Below are 18,343 nucleotides of genomic sequence, written 5' to 3' on the forward strand. Positions count from 1 at the left end.
GCCCCTCCCCCCCCACCCGGGGCCCGCCCGCCACCTACCCTGCTCCATGCTCTGCAGCAGCTGCTGGTAATGGCGGCTGCAGGCGCCGTACTCGCGCTCAGCCTGCAGCCGGTCCTCAGGCCCGAAGCCGCCGGCGTCCTGACTGTCCCGCAGGAAGGCCTGGTAGTGAAGCTCCAGGCTGCGCAGGGCTTGCCGCTGCTCCTCTGGCTTCAGTGTCCGGAACTGCGGGCGGCACTCAGGGCTGAGCATGGGCAAGGGGCGCCCGGCCCACGAGAAGCCCCCCATCCCCAGCGCAGCCCCCTGCGGTAAGTCCTACCGTGACCAAGGACCAGGAGCGGATGAGCTGCGTGTCGCGGCTGAGGCTCTGCCAGGCCAGGAGACTCTTCATGTCCACGTGCAGCTGCTGCCACAGGACGGCCAGGGCCTGGTGCTGGGCCTCCAGCCTGGCAGGTCAGCGGCACGGTCAGAGGTGCTGGGGCGCCAGCCCACGGCACCCACTCCAGCTGCCAGCCCCGCACTACCCACCTGGTGACGGCGTCCTGGGCCTCCGGGTTGGGCGGGGGCACAAGGAAGCACACGGAGGGCACGGCGGCCTCGCTGCCGGAGCTGCTGAGCACCTTCCAGTGGGATGGCTGCGCGGGGCCCAGCAGCTGACACTCGTCCCCCTTGTGCACGGTCACCTACGGCAGCCGGAGTGGTCACAGAGTGGCTGGGCCCTGTCCCCACCCAGGGTGCCGGTCCACTCAGCCTGGCCCTCACCTCCACCTGCTTGTAGTCACACACGGCCAGCAGCGGTACGCGACCCCGCACAGGGTGGGCTTGGTTTCGGGGCTTCAGCTGCACGATGGCCTTGGCCCGCTTGGCCAGGCCTGAGAGGTGTGCCCTGTACTCGTTCAGTCGGTCCTTCTCATCCTGCCAGGGAGAGGAGGCTCAGAAAGGCTTCATAGGACCTCATCTAGGCACATGGTGTCTGGTCCAACGTCCAGACACCATGTGCCTAGATGAGGTCCTATGAAGACCCACACTCCTGCCCCAGGCAATAAGCAAGCCCCCTGGTACCCCGCCTCTGGCCCAAGATCAAGGGGACCCTCCTGCTGCCCCTGGGGCACAATGGGACTGGGCACTGGGAAGCAGGAGGTGTGACGGGGGCAGCAACCCAGGGCTTAGCCCCCAACCGATCCCACTGACCCTCCTTTCTTCCTGGCCCAGACTAAGCGCTCCCCGCCCCCCAGGGCCCCTGTACCCCCCAGGAGAGCAGCCCCAGCTGCGCTCTTGGCCACACGATGTCCTCTCCCCTCCACTGTCCTCCTACCACTGAAGATCATCCATCTCCTCCCGTCTTGCCTCTCCAAGGGGCCAAACCCCAGTAAGGACTGTCAGAGGTTACAGTCAGTCTACCCTGAAACTGCCTGCATCTCTCATGCCTCTCCCAGAACGGCTCTCCAGCCTCCACTGCCCCCGCTCCTGCCCCCAGGGGCCCCCAGCCAGCACTCCCGCCAAGCCCTCCCCTGCCCCAGGGCACACGGGCGCCAGACCCAGCTGCCTCTCTGCCCTATGCAGCCCTTCGGACTGTGCCTGCCCCACACATCAGGCCCGAGATGCCACCGGGCGGTCTGCGCAGGCCAGTAGCGGGGGGTCAGGCCTGGGGCTTGCTCTGGGGGTGCCAGCAGCTCCGGTGTCCGGAGCTCACGTCCGCTCTGGCAGCACCCGCCCCTACTCCAGGACCCCGCCACTGACCTCGCAGCTCCCCCACAGCCCTGTCCCACGGTGCTGACTGACCCCCGTCACGTCTTCCCCAGCATCCCGGCCCCTCTCATCGCTGTGTCTCCACCCCCAGAAGGACCGTCACAAAGCAGCCGCGCAGCCCAGACGCCGCGCCAGCTCCTCCCGGCTCCCGGCTGGCCCTGCAACCCCACCACCACCACACCCGCCCCTGCCTGGGCCAGTCCATCCCGGGATCCGATGGCCACCTGCCCTCATCCCTGAAGGCCGCAGTACCCCTCTCGTTACTGTAGAGCCCTGGGCCGGCCGAGGCCTGCAGTCCACTCACCTGGGCGTCCTGCAGCAGGTCCTCCAGACGCGTGACGGTGATGGTGCGGTCACAGGTGTACTTCCTGCGGAGGGTCTCCTGCAGTTTCCGGAGCTGCTCCTCAGTCTCCCGCACGTCCGAGAAGAACTGGGAAGTCAGAAGGGGTCACACGGGGCCGGTGGGGCCCCAGGCTGCCGAGGGTTCTGACACGAGCTCCACGGGATGGCGCAGAAACCACTTAGCCCTGCGCAAGGGGACACAGGGAGGGGCCTTGCACCCCCAGGAGCGGTCTGGGGGTCCTCAGCAGTGCTGCGGCCGAGCCGGGGGAAGGAGCCCAGTTCTCACCTGGAAATAGGCTGTGTTCTCCTTCAGGTGCGCCTCGATGCAACAACACAGCTGAAGCATCCAGCTCCACTGGGTCTGCAGGGCTGCCTGGAAGGACTGCACACCCCATCGCCCTTCTCAGGCTCCCGGCCAGCCACTGGGGTCCCCGGGCGGTCCCCCACATTCTGCCCGCCCCCCACGGCCACTGGGGTCCCCGGGCGGTCCCCCACATTCGGCCCGCCCCCCACGGCCACTGGGGTCCTGGGGCGGTCCCCCACATTCTGCCCGCCCCCCACGGCCACGAGGGGCCCCGGCCCACCCCACCTCCACTGTAGGCCGGGCAGGGTGCCCCTCCCGTAGCAGCTGATCCCCGGTGCTCTGAATCTCCTTGATTTTCTTCTCCTTCAGCTCCAGCTCACGCATCAGGGCCTGACACGGAGGCAGCGGGGCTCAGGAATGGTGTCGGGGCCACACCAGGGTCCATCAGTCTCCCATAAGCAAGCCCCCAAGGCTCCCGGTGGGAGACCAGCCAGCACCCTGAGGCCCAATGGGGCAGGACAGTCCTGGAAGACTCTGGAAGGCGGCCTCACCGAGTAGCTCTCCTTCTTGGCGGCCATGTTGGAGTTGTGCTCCCCCCAGTCGAAGCCCACCTCCTCCTCCTCCTTCTCACTGAGCCACATCAGCTCCTTGGTGGCGGCGGCCACGAAGCCGTGCAGGCTCTCCAGGGACCGGAGCCGGGCCTTGGAGGAGTTCTGAGGGAGACAGGACCTCCGTCAGCCCATCCCGCCCCCAGGCCCCGACCCCAGCCCAGCCGCGGCCAGCACTCACCAGGAGCTTGGCGTACTGCAGGTCCAGCCGGCCCAGACAGTCTCTGTAGGCGCCCCGGGGGGCCGGGGCGAGCTGGCCCTGTGGGAGACGGAAGGCGTGGCACCGCCCCAGCCCGGGCCCCCCCCCCCCCCCCCCCCCCCCGCCTCAGGGTGCCGCGCACCTCATCAGCTCGCGCCCGCTCGATCTTGGCCCGGAACTCCTCGACGGACCGGTGCAAGCCCCGGTGGCTGCCCAGCTCGGCCTCCACGCTGGGCAGGTCCCCGCCCCACTCGGCGCTGTCCACCCGCCGCTGGTTCTCCCCCACCCAGGCCAGGAGGTCCTGCAGGTAGCGCAGCGCGGCGTCCTCCAGCTCGGGGCGCCGCTGCGTGCTCTGCGCCGACACCTGGGCCACGGGGGCAGCCGCGCCTGCCTGCAGCCGGAGGTTGTGCTCGGTCCGGACGGCCACCAGACGCTCGTGCAGGCGGTACACCCTGCGGGCGGCGGGGGCGTGGGAGGCGTGAGCTGGGTGTGGCTGCGCCACGACCCCCCAGCAAGGCGCGGGGCCCACCTGCGGTACATCTGCTCTCCCTGTGGGTGCCGCCCGTCCTTGAGCGTCTGCACGTCGTTGAACAGCATCCGGATCATGCCATCCGCCTTGTCCAGGTCCCGCTCCACCTCGGCTGCCCGCTGGGGCGCCTTGCTTGCAGCCAGCAGTCTGACATCCTGCAGGGGGGTACCCGCAACTTAGGGCCTGCAGGTGGGCTGCCTCCAGAGCCCCGGCCCCACCCTGCCCGAGGTCCTGATACGCACTTCTGGCCAGATCACCAGCCCCTGGCTCTCTAGGGGAACTCTGCCAGGTCTAAGGGCCAGAACCCCCAGAGCTTCCTCCAAAGGTTCCTGTGCCCCATCCTCCTCCACCAAGCTGCTGCCCAGGCTCACAGCCCCGCCCCTGCTGGGCCCTATGGGTGTGGGGCCCTCCCCACCACCCCCTCTGGCCAGCAAGCCTCTCAGGCCTGGAGCTGGGGACAGTGGCCTCCTGTATGTCCTGACGGGCGCCCGGAAACCAGTTCTGCCCAAAGGCATGGATCAGAGCTGGCAGCACACCAGGAGAGGGGCTGGGGCCTGCTCTCCACCCACCGGCCACAGGGCGTGGCGGGCTCCCGGCTCTTCCCGCCTCCCTGCCCAGTGGCCCTGCTCGCCCCTCCCCTCACCGACTGCAGCAGGGCGTCGGCGTGGTTCAGCTGCTCCTCACACAGCCCAGCCTCCATCTGGAGTTTGCTCACGATGCGCTGAAGACACTCCAGCCTGCAGCTCACAGCACCCGCGGGAGCCGCCGTGAGTGGGGTCCGCCCGCCAGGCGTCGGGCTCCAGAATATATACCCCTCCTGCCGCGGCCTCCGGGGCCGCCTGCGGCCCACAGTGGAGCTGGCCCCAGTGTGGGATTCCCAGCCTGGGGGGTGGTTTCCTCCCCAGGCAGTGACTCACCCTCGGGTGGCTTCCCGCTGCCACGGGGCCCCACCCCACAGCTGCCTCCCCCAGCCCTGCACCCGCCCACCTCTCAAACTCGCTGCGGAGCTGCTTCTCCCGCTCCAGAATGGCCACATGCAGCTTGCCCCACTCCTTCTCCACGTCCAGCGGGTGGTAACCGGGCGGCATCTTGAGCTGACCTGCTTGCAGCGCACCCTGTGGGCAGGGGCCGAGCTCAGAGGGGGAGGCAAGCCACCCAGGCCCCCCAGCTGCCCGACCTGGAACAGCCCCAGTTCCAGAAGCTCAGCCACGAGGCCATGCCAGCTTGCTAAAGGAGGCCCCCAGGCTCCAGGCCCGTGGACCGCCTCACTCACCTCTGCAATGGCCCCCGTCCCCTCTGTCTAGGACCCCCCCTCACCTCCAGGGACTGGTGGATGCCCTTGGACCGGTTTTTGTCCGCCTCCTTGGCCGGAAGCTCTGTCTCCTTAAACTTCAGGAACTGGCACCACAAAATCTGCAGAGAACCAGATGTGAGTCGCCACGCCTGGGCCGCACGGGGCGCAGGAGCTGGGGCGAGAGGCCGGGCCCACCTCAATCTCCTCAAAGCTGGCAGGGAACCTGCGCTCCTCGAAGGCCGCCGTGTGGTGCCGGATCCACTGCAGCAGCAGGACCACCAGCTCCCGGTACTCCTGCCAGCGCAGCTGCAGCTCCTGCAGGCGGCCAGGGGGGCGTGAGGGGCCGTCCAGCCATCCGGCCCCCCAGCCCCCCGGCTGCCAGCCACCACTCACGTTGGCCTTCACGCCGTCCTGCACGTCAGGCACTCGGGGCATAGCGTCGTACAGGGAGGAGACGTAGGTGATGATGGACTTCTCGTCGGGCTGAGGGACGTCCACGTCTGCGGGGAGGGGCCGGCGTCAGAGGCGCCCAGCAAGGGGCAGCGGAGGGGCACGGGGAGGGGGGACGGGGCACGCACCCTCAGGGTCCAGGAGCCGTGTCACCCCCAGGTCCCGTTCCGCCACAGAGAAGGCCTGGTCCAGGTTCTCCAGGTTGGTCTGACGATACACCTTGTTCATATCAATGAGCATGGGCCTGTGGGCAGAGGGGCGGAGGAACAGCAAGGCCCAGGGGGCAGCTCAGCATGGGGACAGGGACATAGCTTCCTCCACCTGCAAACACCCTGAAAACCACACCACCCAGCGCTAGCGCCCAATACTGCCCACCGATGTGACCCCGCATACAGACACTATACTTTGGACCTCACCCCCTGGAGCTCAAGGGGCCTACACGGGGCACAAACGCAGGCTGGGATACACCCAGTAGAGGCTACCAGTCCGCGTAGGATTCCTGCAGCTGCCTGGCCACCAAGCCCCAGCTGGGTGGGGGCAAAGCTCCACTGAGAGCCGTTCCCACCGTGGCCTGGCCACCCCAGCCCCTTCTGGGGCATCCACGTGGGGGCTGAGGCTCCTGGCTCTGAGAGCCAACAGCCCACTGGCCATCCGGCCTCAAGGAAGCCAGCGAAGCTTCTGGAAAGGCCCTGGGCAGAGGAGGGCGGGCTGAGGGTGGGGCTGGGCCTGCCTGCACCCTTCCAGAGGGGTGGGCCGGCACAGGCGCTCGTCCGGGCAGCGGGTTCCTGTCAGTGGCACACGCCCCTCCCGCCGCCGTCCCTGCCCCAGCTTGTTGGAAGCCGCCTGGCTGAGGTGCTCTGGGGCGCCCCGGGCCACGTACTTGTGCCGGTGAATGATGGCGTTGAAGAGACGGCCGTCCCGCCAGCTGGACGTGAAGTTGTCGCAGCGCAGGCCGTGGTAACCCTCCACCATGCGCTGGGACCACAGCAGGAGCTTCTCCTTGGCCGTCATGTCCTCCGACTGCCCGCTCACCTGGATGTCGGAGATCTGCCCCACGCAGCGGGCAGGCGCTCAGCCACAGCCACGCGCCCGGCCCGGTGCCCACCACCTGTCATGAGTCCACGCCAGGGTGCGGGGTGCGCAGGAGCCCCCGGGCCAGCTGAGGCAGGGTGAGGCCTCCAGGGGTCCGTCCCCCGTCAGCGCCACAGCCCAGGCCACTCTCGCCGGCAGGTGCCACGGAATAAGTGAGCGCCCCAGTCCCCACTGCCATTCTGTGGTGGGCACCATGGACGCCTCCCTGAGCTGCCGGAGGTGGGCCGGAGGAGGGCAGCTGTGGGCACCAGCGCCTGCCCAGAGGCCGCAGGCCTAGGAAAGGCTGTCCCAGCAGGGTGGGGGCCAGGTCGGCCCCTCTCTGGCTGTGGGATGGGGTGGGCATGGTCTGGCTGACGGCCTGCCTGTCCCCGACTGTCTGTCTGTCTGTCGGCCTGCCAGCCTATGTGACTCAGCTGCCGTGCCAGCCAGGCTCTGCCTGCTCAGCTCTTAGATTTGTGGCTTCCTGTGCGGCCGGGGCGGGCAGTGGATGAGTCAGCCAGTGCAGCGGGTGCTTCTCTACAGCCCTCCCGGGGCAGGAGGCTGCACGGCGCACAGAGAATGCATTCCTGTGCGGGGAGGCTCTTGGGGCCCTGCCCAGCCAGGCCTCAGAGAGAGACCTGAGCCCTCAGGCCAGGCAGCTAGCACAGGGCGCAGGCGCCATCCAGGCTGGGGCCGGCAGGATAGTCCCACAGGGCCAGGACGCCAAGGGCCCCGGCTCCCGGGCCACACCCCCAGTCAGATGGCCGGCCGGCCCCGGACTCTACCTGGAAGTGCAGGATGATCGTCCAGATCAGGCCGAGGGTCAGCTTGGGGTTGCCATCAGCGATGTCATCGTTCCGGATGTTCACCAACTTCACCTGTGAGCAAACTCCCCTGAGCCTCACCTGCGGCCAGCCGGGGAGGGGGGGCCCTCGGCCAGAGGCCAGCCAGGCAGTCTCACCTGGCGGTGTCGGAGGTAGTCCAGGGCAATCTGAACGTTCTGCAGCTTGTGGAAGCGCATCCTCCCCTTCTCCCGGGGCTGTGGAGAGTCCCGGCCAGTCAGCACCCCCGGGGCAGAGGCACGGTCCCACCTCCAGCTGCGGCCCCTGCCTGCCCTCAGAACCCCCAGGGCATCTGGGCTAACTGAACCAACCGACGAGGCTCTTCCCATGTCCCCGCTTCACCCTCCCCAGCTAGAAAAGGGGGGCCACTGGCCCAAGGGCCAGGCCCAGCAGGGGCTTTGGAAGTCCAGCAGCCAGACCCAGGCTGTGGGAAGGAAGGAAGGGGTGGGAGGGGACAATAGCCAGGAAGCCGCGGGTGGAGGACACTGGGGGAGGGGTCCTCCTGGACGCGGCGGCAGCCCTGGTGGGTCCCAGGCCCAGCCCTGGGCATCGCAACAGGCAGGACGTCAGGCAGCTGGATGCACAGCCATCTGCCTGCCCAAGCGCCAGGCACAGGGGGGTCCAGACTGACCACCAGCCCCAGGTGAGCCGGGCTCCCAGTCTCGGGGAGCCCACGCGCTGCCGTAGCCAGCACGCACAACCACTCACCAGGCGCGAGCTCCTGATTACGTCCCGCTCTCTTGGCTGCCCGGCCAGAGCAGGGCATAGGGTAAAGGGCAGAGGCCAAGGTTCACAGTCCAAGCAGCAGAGAAACCAAAGCAGAGCAGAGCGTGAGGTTACCGTGTCAGCGCTCTGACACAGAGAGCAGCAGGGCCGCGAGCCCGCGGCACGGGGGACGGGCCACTCCCAGGCTGGGCCCAACACTCCAGGCTGGGAGACACAGGAGGGGCCAAGGCCAGGCTGGACGTGGGTGGAGTGGGCATGTGGGAAAGCCCCAAGAAAGGAAGGCAGGCAGGGGTATCCGGGTGAAAGGCAGGTGGGGCCCCAGAGGGGGCAGGTGGGCGGGTACACGCACCAGGCTGTCCCCGGAGAGCACCTCCAGCAGGGAGATGAGGTTGTGGCCATCGCGGAGGTCTTCATACAGGTCACTGATGTGTCTCTGGGCCTGTGGGGACAGAGGTACTGGGCTGCTGCACGTCCCCCGCAGCCCCAACGGGCCCTGGCGGGGGGACAGGCCCTGACCCAGAACATGCCCCGCCCCCACGGAGACACCTACCTCTGCCCTCCAGTGCTAGAGGAGAGCAGGAGAGGCCGGAGGAGGAGGAGGGAGGAGGAGGAGGAGGAGGAGGAGGAGGAGGAAGGCAGGAGCAGCGTGGGGGAGGCAGGGAGAAAAGAGAGAATAACAGGTTTCAGAGATGAAAAGTGAGCCCCCAGGCCAACAGTAGAAGCAGCCTTTGTTCAGCTGGAGGGCCAGGGGCACCCTCCTCCACCCCATGACCCTGCACACGCATGCACACGCATGCACACGCATGCACGCACGCCACCAACCTTGATGAGGTGTTTGTTGACCCACTTGGTGAAGGTTTTCTTCTGCACACGATCCCGTTCGTCTGGGAGAGACAAAGCCAGGTGACCTGAGGCCTGGGAGCAGCCACAGGGGCCTCCAGGAGGCGACCACCATGTGGACACGGTGGGCAGCACCTGAAGAGCGCCTCAGAATCATTCAGGGAGACCCAGCGCCCGCCCCTGCGGTGGGGGCTCAGGGGTGCTAGGCACCCAGGTGTCACTGCTCACTCCCCTACTGTCTCCCTCTGGAGATGGGAGGGTCCAGAGCCTGCAGCCCCACCCAAAAACCAGCGAGTACAAGTCGCGGCTGGCCCCACCCCCACACACACTGCCTGGGGAGACCTGGGCAGAAAGGTTCCCAGCCAGGACCCGGGTCAAGGGTGGGGCGAGGGGAAAGCTGTACCGTCCCAACAGGGCAGCGGGCTTCCCCGGGGCGCAGAGCGCCCCCACCCACCACAGCCCTATACTCAAGATCCAGCGGCTAGTGCCAGCCTTGCCAACATGGGCCAGCCCTCTCCATGCTGGGCACCAGTGGCTGCCCACCCCCACCCCCACCCCAGCTCTGCACCCGGGCCCGGCGCGGTGCTCACGCGGCCCGTGGCCCTACCCGTCTCAGACTCTGTCCCTACCTTCAGACCCTCGAAGCGGGGCCCCACCCCCACCCGGATCCAGGCTTCCTGCGGCAGGAAGTGGGCCCTGCCTGGTGGGGAGTGCCCACTACCTTTCTTGCCCTCCGAGGCCCTGAGCACTGCCAGGTAGAGGTTGTCCTCCGAGCTGGTTCTCTTCTGGCCCAGGCTCTCGGGCTCAGGCACACGGAGCCGGTGCTGAGACATGGTGCCGCCCCGCCCCTCCAGCGCTCGGTCCTGACGCCCCCAGGTGCTGAGCTCCAGCCCTCGTGGCACACGGGCAGCTTTAGGCTGGTGCCGCACGGGACTCACTCGCTTGCTCCGCTCCAAGCAGAGTTGGCGTGACCACTCCCTGCCTGATGGACTCTCTCGAGCGGCTATCCCCGCCCCCGGGAGCCCCACCCCGCCCTGCCCACCCCCCTCCCCCCACAGAGGGAAGGAGGAAGGTGGCCCCTCCCCCACGGCCACACCCAGGGCCCCACAGAAACAGGAAACCCAGGGGTTTCCTCACCCACCCGGCCCGCCACAGTCGCAGAGGGACACCCAGGGGCTCAACGGGACCTGGCATGCCGCTGCGCATCCACGCTGCCAGGACCACACACCATCCCTTCGGCCACCCCATCACAGGGAGGGGTGCCTGAGTGTGGCTGGGCTCAGGGCGCCCCCCAGGCCATACCTCCCTTCAGGGCTTCAGCCCAGGTCCAGCCCTCAGCCTGCCCACCCTGCCAGCTGGGACCCCAAGCTGAGTGACAGAGAGCGGGGGGGATGAGCTGACCATCTCTTTCTTGCAGTCTTGTAAATCACACCTCCTGATAGACCTGTGTGCCCTATGCCTGTGGCCCCCGCCCCCTGCTAGGCTCCGCTATGCCCCTGCTCAAGGGCCACTATGATCCTGTGCTGGCCTGGCCCTTCTGAGCTGCCCACCAGGCACGTCCTGGAGCAGTGCTCCCCCATCCAGAAGCACAGCACACGGCGGGGCAGGAGTGGGCACATAGCTGAGCGTTGACTCATCAGGCAGGACCGCCCAGCCCCAATCTGCAGGAACTCGGCCCGAGTTAGGGGGAGGAGGGGTGCAGGGGGCAGTGGGGAGCACGGGGTGGGGGGGCACGCCAGTGAGTCAGGGTTGGGGAGGGGGCCCTAGCGCAGTGACTCACAGGAAAGGAAACCACACCTGGGGGCTGTTTGCAGTTGGGCGGGGCTCACAGCAGCTATTCAGGGTTGTAAAGGTGGGAGGCGGAGCAAAGGGGCCCGGGTACAGCCTGGCTTCCTCCAGTCCGGACAGACCCGCCCATGGCCAGCACTGGGCCTGCCCCAGCCACCCAAGCAGCCGCAAGAATTTTCCAGTCAGAGCATCTGGCTTGATGTGATCCAGCTGTGAGCCGCTGCCCACCACCCCCCCCCCCCCCCCCCCCCCCGAGCCTCCAGGCCAAGGTTCCTGGAAAAGCTCACCCACCCCCGTCCATGCTGCCCCTCTGTGGCCACGGGAGGGCGCCCAAACACCATGGGGCAAAGGGTGCACCAGCCAAGAAGAGCTGGTAAAACCCACCCCCCTCCGGCTCCCCGCATCTAAGTGACTCAGCCAGACACCCAGGCTTGGAGCCCCAACTCTGAACCTGGCTCGAGATGCAGGAAGGCCGTCCAGCTCTACAGTCCCCACACCCTCATGCAGGGCCTGGGGACCTGGAGAGGCTTGGCTGGGCCTGGCTCAGCAGTCCCCACAACCCCAGCATACATCAGCTCTTCACCCTCCCAAAGCCCTCCCAAATCCCAAATCCGACCCCACAATACACCCACCTGCCCCCTCCCCCTCTGGAGCCTGCAGAAATGCCCCTTCAGAGGACCCCTTGTCCTAGCAGCTGCCCAGAGTTCCGGAAGCCTATACTGAACACCTGCAATGTGCAGCCCCTGGGCTAGTCCAGCACTAGGGGGGAGGCGGGGTCCCCACTGTCATTCTGGTGAGGAGCAGAGGACCTCTCAGTTCCCTGGGAACCGGTCGGGAGTTGGGAACAGGGAATTCTAGGACAAGCAGGAGCCGGGAGCCAGGCCCCCCACCCCAGTCCCCAGTCCAAGCCCCTTCTCCAGCTTTCTGCCACTCGGGGTCTCCAAGGATGCTGGGGGGGGTGGGCAGCTCCAGCACCTGTTCCCCGGGGAAGCTCTCCTGCCTCGGAGCCCCTCCTCTCCCTCCACCTCCACAGCCTCTTCCTCCCAGCCCCGCCTGCCTGCCCCTTGCCCCTGTACAGCCTCCGACCCCTGTCCCTCAGATTCAGACCCCAAAACCAACAGACAGCCGTCCCAGGCTGGTTCAGCCTCTGTGTGCCCTTAGCCAGGCATACTGGCCTCCACGAGTGCTGCCGACCTCAGCTGGCCCTCCCTCTCGGGCACTGGGGCTCCTGCACCTCTGCTTGACCCTGTACTGTCCAGAGCAACACATTTTCTGCCACCAGCCAGCGTCCCCTAGAGCCGCCCACGACCCTCTGAGGGTCCTCCTTTTACAGATGTGGAAACTAAGGCTGGGGGTCCCACAGCTAGTGAAGACGCTCCTGGGATGGGAAACACACAGACGGAGGGTACCCGCTGGCCAAGGAGAGCTCCAAGGCGGCAGAAGGCCTGGAGCGCCGCCCTCTTGGCCTCCCTCCCTCCCTCCCCCGGCGTCCCGACTGCCAACTGCCTGGTGCCCAGGGCAGAAAGAAACCTTGGCCAAAGCCCAAGCCGGCCCCGCCCACCTTCCCATCCCCCTTCTCCAGATAAGGAACAAATGGGGCCAAGGGCACCTCGCCTCCTTCCTCCGCAGGTGTTTCCGGAGCGGAGCGGAGCGGGGCGGGCGGGGGGGGCGAAGGGGGCGGGGCTGCACCTGGGCCGGGCTCCTTCCCGGTCCCGGCCGTTCCCTCGGAGACGGTGCCCCCCGCCACCCCCCTGCAGCCGCACCCACCTACGCAGCACAGCTGCCCGTGGAGGTAGCGCCTGCGGGCCCGCTCACAGCCCCCGTCCAGCCAGCGCGGCCGTTCCAGCACGACCTCCTGCAGGGCGAAGGCGCCTCCCGCCCGCCCCGTGCCGGCCGCAGCCATGAGCCTGGGCGCCCTGGGGTCGCCCACAGAGGAGAAGGAAGGACGGCGCGCAGCCTCTGCTCCCCAGCCCACGCCGTGAGGCTGCCGGCAGCGGGCGCACCGCCCAGACCCGAAGAACCTGCCCCTGGCGGGGCGCCCCGCCCAGCGCGCGCCGGAAAGCCGCGCCCCTACTTGGAAGGAGAGGACCCCGCTGGGCCCGGGGGACTGGCGGCAGAGGGAGGCTGCCCGACAGAACAAAGGGGCATGGGAACTCGCGGGATGCCCAGGTTCCCGCGGAGGGGAGCCCCGGGGGACGCCTAGGCGCCGGGAAGCTCCCCTAGACTGACGCCCACGGACTGACGTTCTCAGAGGCTGGCGGTTGGGAACGGCGCCGGGAGCAGAGGGCTGAGAACAGCCAAGAACAGAACCGAGGCATCAAAGCCCCGAGGGGCACTGCAGGGCAGGGAGAGGGACACACCAAGATAGCAACGGAACAGGAGCCCCTTCCCCACGTGCGGACAGGGGACAAAGTGCGCCGAGGGAGGGAGGAAAGGTCAAATCTAGCGGGGGAGAAGGCCTGGTCCCATGCATTTTATTGAACGCCCCTGCAGCTGAGTCACCCGCTGCTCCCCAGTCCCCAAAGCCACGCCTAGAAGCCCCATCCTGACTCAGACCTCAGGTCCAGCGAGCCTGGCACCCAAACTGAGATTGGGCAGACCCTCCAGGGGCAGCTCTGGCCACCCTCATCGCAGGCGAGTCCCTGCACCCCAGGTGCACCCAGGCACAGACCGGAGCACAACTCCAAATCCCTTAGGGTAGCCCCTCAGGCCAGAAACCCAATCCCCAGGGCCCCACCCTGCTCCATTCACGGGAGGAAGCAGGCCCCACCCCATCCTTGCTGGGCGGTCCACGGCGGCACTGGGCTAGCGCCCAGAGCGGGTGACTTTGAGCAGGGGGTGGGCAGAGCGCAGCCTGGCTGCCTGCCCCTTGGCAGTCCTGTGCCCCAGCTGAGGGCACTAAGGCCCAGCCCCACCTCAGTCCTGGGCAGGAGCCTCTCCAAGACCTGCCCCAGGGCACCTGCCCTGCACCAGCCAGCGGTGGTTTCTGTGTTGACAGTCTCTGTCCTTGGCAGCAGGGGAGAGGCCTTCCTCCTGGACTGCTCGTGGCCCTGGTCTGGAGCCCCCGCCCCCAAACTCCTCTTCACCCACCTGCCCAAGCCAGGGCTCCAGGATGCAAGAGCCACTGAACCCTGGCCCCACCCCCAGGGAAACGGGCAGGGGTCTTCAATGCAGAAGACACAAGGGAGGAGAACTCTGCTCTCCCACTGTGTGCCGGGGCTTAGCTCCGGGACAGGAAGGGGAGGGGACAGGGAAATTCAGAAGTAGGAGGGGGCGGCCCCTCACCCCGCCCCGCCTCCAGCCGCCAGGCAGGGGCGGTGGCTGCTGGCCGCAGCCCGGGCTCGGCCCAGGTGGTAGCTGCCAGAGGCGCTTACCTTGCACATCCTGCACCCGCCAGCGCCCCCTGCGCCAGTGCCACACGGCGGCCAGGGTAACGACGTGGCCCACGACCACCAGTGAGGGAAACAGGCTGCCCGAGGGCTCCATGGCTCTGGGGCTGCACGGCTGTGGGCAGAGCGGGTGGAGCTGCCCTTCGGAACCGGCTGCGAGAGACCGGGGAGACCCCTCCCTTCCCTGCTTGGAAGACGGCGGCGGGGGGGGGGGGGGGGGGGGGGGGAGGGACTGCCAGCGCCCCAGCCCCCACTGGCCCCCCAGGCTTGCAGCTGACCCAACCACCCCCAACGACAAGCACCCCACAGAGCCCCAACACCCCCATGTGGGACAGCGAACGGGGTCGAAGGGAGGGCTGGGACGATGGCCTGGGAGGGCAGGGTGTGTGCAGGGAAGTAAGGACAGAGCCTCCGGCCCACCGCCCCCCGGACCCCCTGTGAGCTCTCACAGAGCCTCCGAAGACTGCGCCACCTACCCGGCACGATCTTCATTAGGGACAGCAGCGGAGCCCGGGGGGCAGACAGGGAGTGGGAGCAGGCTTGGAGAGGGTCACAGAGCCCGCAGAGGCGGCGGTGGCGGGAGGGCACGGCTGGCCGAGCCGCTGTGGGCAGCAGAGCCTGTGTCCATGGGGGAGGGGAGGGCTGGGCAGGGGGCGGGGGGGATATAAATATCTGAGGAGGGCAAGCGAGGCCCGTCACTCGTCCAGACTTAGAACATGACGTGCAGAGCGAGGGCACTGGGGCCCAGTCTGGCTGGGCGGCGCCACCCGACACTCACCCCCAGTCCTCTGCCCATGATTCTAATAATAAGAAGCCACCTGGCGTCAGAGTCCACCTCGGAACCAGGCCCAGCACTGACACTGAAGCCGGGGGGCTCGTGCCCATGGGAGGAGAGGCAGCCCCGGCCCCGCCCCGCCCTGCCACTCAGGGTGCAGGAAGTAGTGGGGGCACACTCGGGGAAGGCCACAGGGCAGGGTGCTCAGCTCCCCTTCTCCCAGAGGGCCCCACACAAGTCACTCAACACAACACCTGGCCCAGGAGAGACGGAGCAGCCTCCCCAAGGTCACACCACCAGCCAGACACCCGGGGTGCCCCAAACCGGGCTGAGCCACAGGGACACTTGCCAGCCCTCCAGCACAGGGCCATGCGTCCCTGCCCCAGGCTGCTCCTGATGCCTGCCCTGACCCCACCCCAGAGCCCCCGCAGCCTCTGGTCTGCAGAAGGCCTGGCGCCGGAGGTCCCTGTCAGCCCGCATGCCCAAGCCATCCTGGAGACCCAGAGCCCAGCGTGGCCGGTAAACAGGACATGGGGGGTCACCATGCTACCCTCTCCTCCCAGGTGCCCTCGGGCCCTGGCCAACAAAGAGTTAAGGCCCAGAAGGAAGGATTTATATCCCACTTTGTAGCATTTCCTGTGTGTGAAGCACCGTTCTATTTCAATCTCAGAGAACCCCACGAAGGAAGTCCTATGCTATTACTGCGTGGTACAGATGAGGAGCCCGAGGAAAGTGAGGGGCTTGCCCTTGGAGCCCACGCAGCGTCCGGCACGTGCGGGCACCCTGCAGCAAAGCACAGCAGACCGCGCTCGGCCTCTGACCGCTGGGCTACAGGCACCATGGTCCATTTGGGGAGCCCAGGAGCTATAAGGAGAAAGTCGGGGCCGGCCCGCAAGCCTCCCGCATCTCAGAAACTCATTTCTGAAGGAAAATGGCCTGCAGCCGCTGGCTCTCATGGGAGCCTCAGAGCAGCCTCAGGACTCCACAGCCAGCTAGAGAACTGGCTCCTGAAGGCCAGAGGGCCCCTCCAGGGCAGTGGGTAGCCCCCCACCACCCACCTAGACAGGGCCTTTCACCTCCAGATGCCTCCATCCACCCCCACACCAGACACACTCCCGGGCAACTCTGAGAGGGAGACCAGCTCATTCCTGCATCTCTGCGTTCTGATGTCCCAGGCAAGGCAGGCGCCCCCAGCGCCCTCGGAGCCCCAGCCACAGGCTGCCCGGGAGATCCCAGTCCGGCCCAACTGGAGCCCACATGCCCACAGCGCCCCCCCCCACACACACTGGGGCTCTGCCCTACCTTGGCCCAGCTGAATCAGCTCCTCCATGCTGTACCTGTCCATGGCGGCTGAGCACGGGCCAAGCCATGGAGCAAGCAGGGAGGAAAGGCAGGGACGGCAGGAAGGAGGGAAGGGTGGGAGGCAGAGGGAGGGCTCACTCAGGCCCTGGCCTCCCCACCCAGCTCTGGGAGCTGTGACTCCTCCTCATGGCCACCCCTTAGTCAGTGAGCTGAGCAGGGCTGAAGCCAGCAGAGCTGAAGCCCGGTGGACCAACGGGTCCAACCAGCCTAGGTGGTAGGTACAGTGGACAGGCCTGCCCGAAATCCCTGAGGCTCAGTGCAGCCCACGGGGCCCGCCAGTCTTTAATGCCTGCCCTGAGCAGCCCCCCCCAACGCCCCCCCCCCCGCCCTGCCCTTCCCCCAACCCCCCTCAACACCCTCATTCCCCCAGCCCCCAGGGCCAGCCCCTTCCTCCACCACAGACCCCACAACCGGCTCAGTCCCAGCCCCCGTGGTCTCTAGCCTGGGCAAATGCCGTATCTGTGTCCCTGCCTCTGCCCTCCTCCATGCTTCTGCCCACGCAGCCGAACAGGACCCAGGAAAGGCAAATCTAATCCTGCCATACCTGCTCTAAAAACCCGCCAGAGCTCTGCGGCTATCCCAGGGAACATGCACAGACCAGACACAAAGCTAGTGTTGTTGCAAAAACCTGTCCCACCACGTGGCGCTATGCAGCCATGAAAAAGAGCAAGGCGGTTCTGTGTGCTGACCCCGGGTTCCCTCAGGACATGAGCGCCACACGGGAGAGTCAAGGTACACTGCGGGGTGGGCCACCTGCTGCGTGGAACGGCTCTGTGCACAGTGCTGGGAGCACTCAGGCGGTACCTTTCCTTTATGAGCATCTCGGGTCATCTGGAGTTCTGAGCTGGGCAAAGCATCACTATTGGAAACGTAGATGAACTTCATATATAAAAGCCCATGGCCTCGGCTTCCCAGCCCCCACCCTCCCCTCGTCCCTCCCTCTACTAGGCTGCTCTTGGTGGAGCAGGTGCTCCTCAGCAGTCAGGCTCAGCTCAGAGCACCTCCTCAGAGGGGTCCTCCCTGATTGCCCCATTGCTCATCCGTCATCTCAGGCCATCCCCAGATGCTGGGGCCTCCCTGGCCGGGGGCTTGTCTGGGTCTGGCCGGCATTCTGCTGACCAAGCCTCGGATGCCTTCCCACACAGATGAGCAGACCTCACGGCTCACAGGTGGGGACGGAGGTACAGCACGCACAGCTGACTGCCTCCCGCGTCCGTGGCTCCCTGACCAAGGCTGGACGGGCAGAGGTGACCCGCTGACCGAGTCCATTCTGGTCATCAGTGCACTTGGCCCCACACGCTCCTGCCCTCACCCTTCTAGCAGCAGACTGGAGAGGACAGAGCCGGGGAGGAAGGGGTTTCTCTGAGAAGTCGGTAATTCTAGGTGCAGCCCCAGAGATGAGGATGTGCCCGCGCCACAGCCAGCGCCCAGCATGCCCTAGGTGCCCCCCGGTAAGGGTGGCCCTCGGGTCCTGCGCTCAGCCCTTGGGAAGCCCACACCCGCAGGCCTGACTCAGCCTGGAGCTGGAGTTCATTTCCTGTTGGAAACTCTGAGCTGCTGCCTGTGGCTGCCGCTGGGAGGGAACACTGAGTCACCTCCATCAGGGCTGGGGGTGCCCTCCGCTCTGCCCACTGCAGCCACACCCAGTCCCCCATCCTGGCCCCACTACCACGTGCCCACCCAGCCGCCCAGCCTGGCCACAGACAAGGAAGGAAGGAGAGAAAAGGAAAGAGGAGCTCATGCTCACCACACCCGTGACTCAAGAGAGGGAGCGGGCTGGAGCCCCGGTGGCAAGGGTCGAAGGCCCCGGGGCTGGAACTTGGCCATCGGATGCTAGTCAGTGCTGACCAACACCCGGCCGAGCACTCGCCGTCCCCTTGTGGGAGACACTGTCACCCCATCAACAGGAGTTTGAAGAGGCCATGCAACTTGTCCACGGCCACGGGGAGAGCCCAGCGACTATTCCTCTGGCCCACCACCTCACTGATCCTCCCAGATCCCATGGCACAGCCCTAGTGGGTCCAACCCAGACCACACAGGAACTTGAACAGGGGCCCCTATTCACCTGGCAGACTCCT

General features: G+C 67.1%; 1 protein-coding gene across 25 annotated transcripts in view; it reads right to left on the reverse strand.

Moving 5' to 3' along the window:
- Positions 1 to 18,343, reverse strand: part of PLEC (plectin) — a 57,262-nt gene that overhangs the window by 14,938 nt on the left and 23,981 nt on the right. For 7 of the 25 annotated variants that reach the window (XM_032415506.1, XM_032415502.1, XM_032415504.1 and 4 more), the window contains 24 exons: positions 8,934 to 8,995; positions 8,662 to 8,676; positions 8,461 to 8,550; positions 8,094 to 8,129; positions 7,505 to 7,582; positions 7,329 to 7,421; positions 6,353 to 6,519; positions 5,601 to 5,716; positions 5,416 to 5,522; positions 5,218 to 5,337; positions 5,046 to 5,141; positions 4,716 to 4,843; positions 4,372 to 4,465; positions 3,729 to 3,883; positions 3,342 to 3,651; positions 3,182 to 3,259; positions 2,944 to 3,105; positions 2,678 to 2,782; positions 2,375 to 2,470; positions 2,051 to 2,176; positions 760 to 912; positions 526 to 680; positions 317 to 443; positions 39 to 222 (listed from right to left, as the gene is read on the reverse strand). In XM_032415506.1, coding sequence (XP_032271397.1) covers positions 39 to 222; positions 317 to 443; positions 526 to 680; positions 760 to 912; positions 2,051 to 2,176; positions 2,375 to 2,470; positions 2,678 to 2,782; positions 2,944 to 3,105; positions 3,182 to 3,259; positions 3,342 to 3,651; positions 3,729 to 3,883; positions 4,372 to 4,465; positions 4,716 to 4,843; positions 5,046 to 5,141; positions 5,218 to 5,337; positions 5,416 to 5,522; positions 5,601 to 5,716; positions 6,353 to 6,519; positions 7,329 to 7,421; positions 7,505 to 7,582; positions 8,094 to 8,129; positions 8,461 to 8,550; positions 8,662 to 8,676; positions 8,934 to 8,995 — 2,853 coding nt within the window. Of the gene's footprint in view, positions 1 to 38; positions 223 to 316; positions 444 to 525; positions 681 to 759; positions 913 to 2,050; positions 2,177 to 2,374; positions 2,471 to 2,677; positions 2,783 to 2,943; positions 3,106 to 3,181; positions 3,260 to 3,341; positions 3,652 to 3,728; positions 3,884 to 4,371; positions 4,466 to 4,715; positions 4,844 to 5,045; positions 5,142 to 5,217; positions 5,338 to 5,415; positions 5,523 to 5,600; positions 5,717 to 6,352; positions 6,520 to 7,328; positions 7,422 to 7,504; positions 7,583 to 8,093; positions 8,130 to 8,460; positions 8,551 to 8,661; positions 8,677 to 8,933; positions 8,996 to 9,672; positions 9,942 to 12,506; positions 14,066 to 14,113; positions 14,299 to 18,343 lie in introns of those variants that run through there. The other 18 variants (XM_032415501.1, XM_032415518.1, XM_032415523.1 and 15 more) reach the window with 13 other exon arrangements.

The sequence above is a fragment of the Phoca vitulina genome, unplaced genomic scaffold (assembly GCF_004348235.1).
Source record: "Phoca vitulina isolate PV1807 unplaced genomic scaffold, GSC_HSeal_1.0 scaffold18, whole genome shotgun sequence".
In the NCBI taxonomy this organism is placed as follows: Eukaryota; Metazoa; Chordata; class Mammalia; order Carnivora; family Phocidae; genus Phoca; species Phoca vitulina.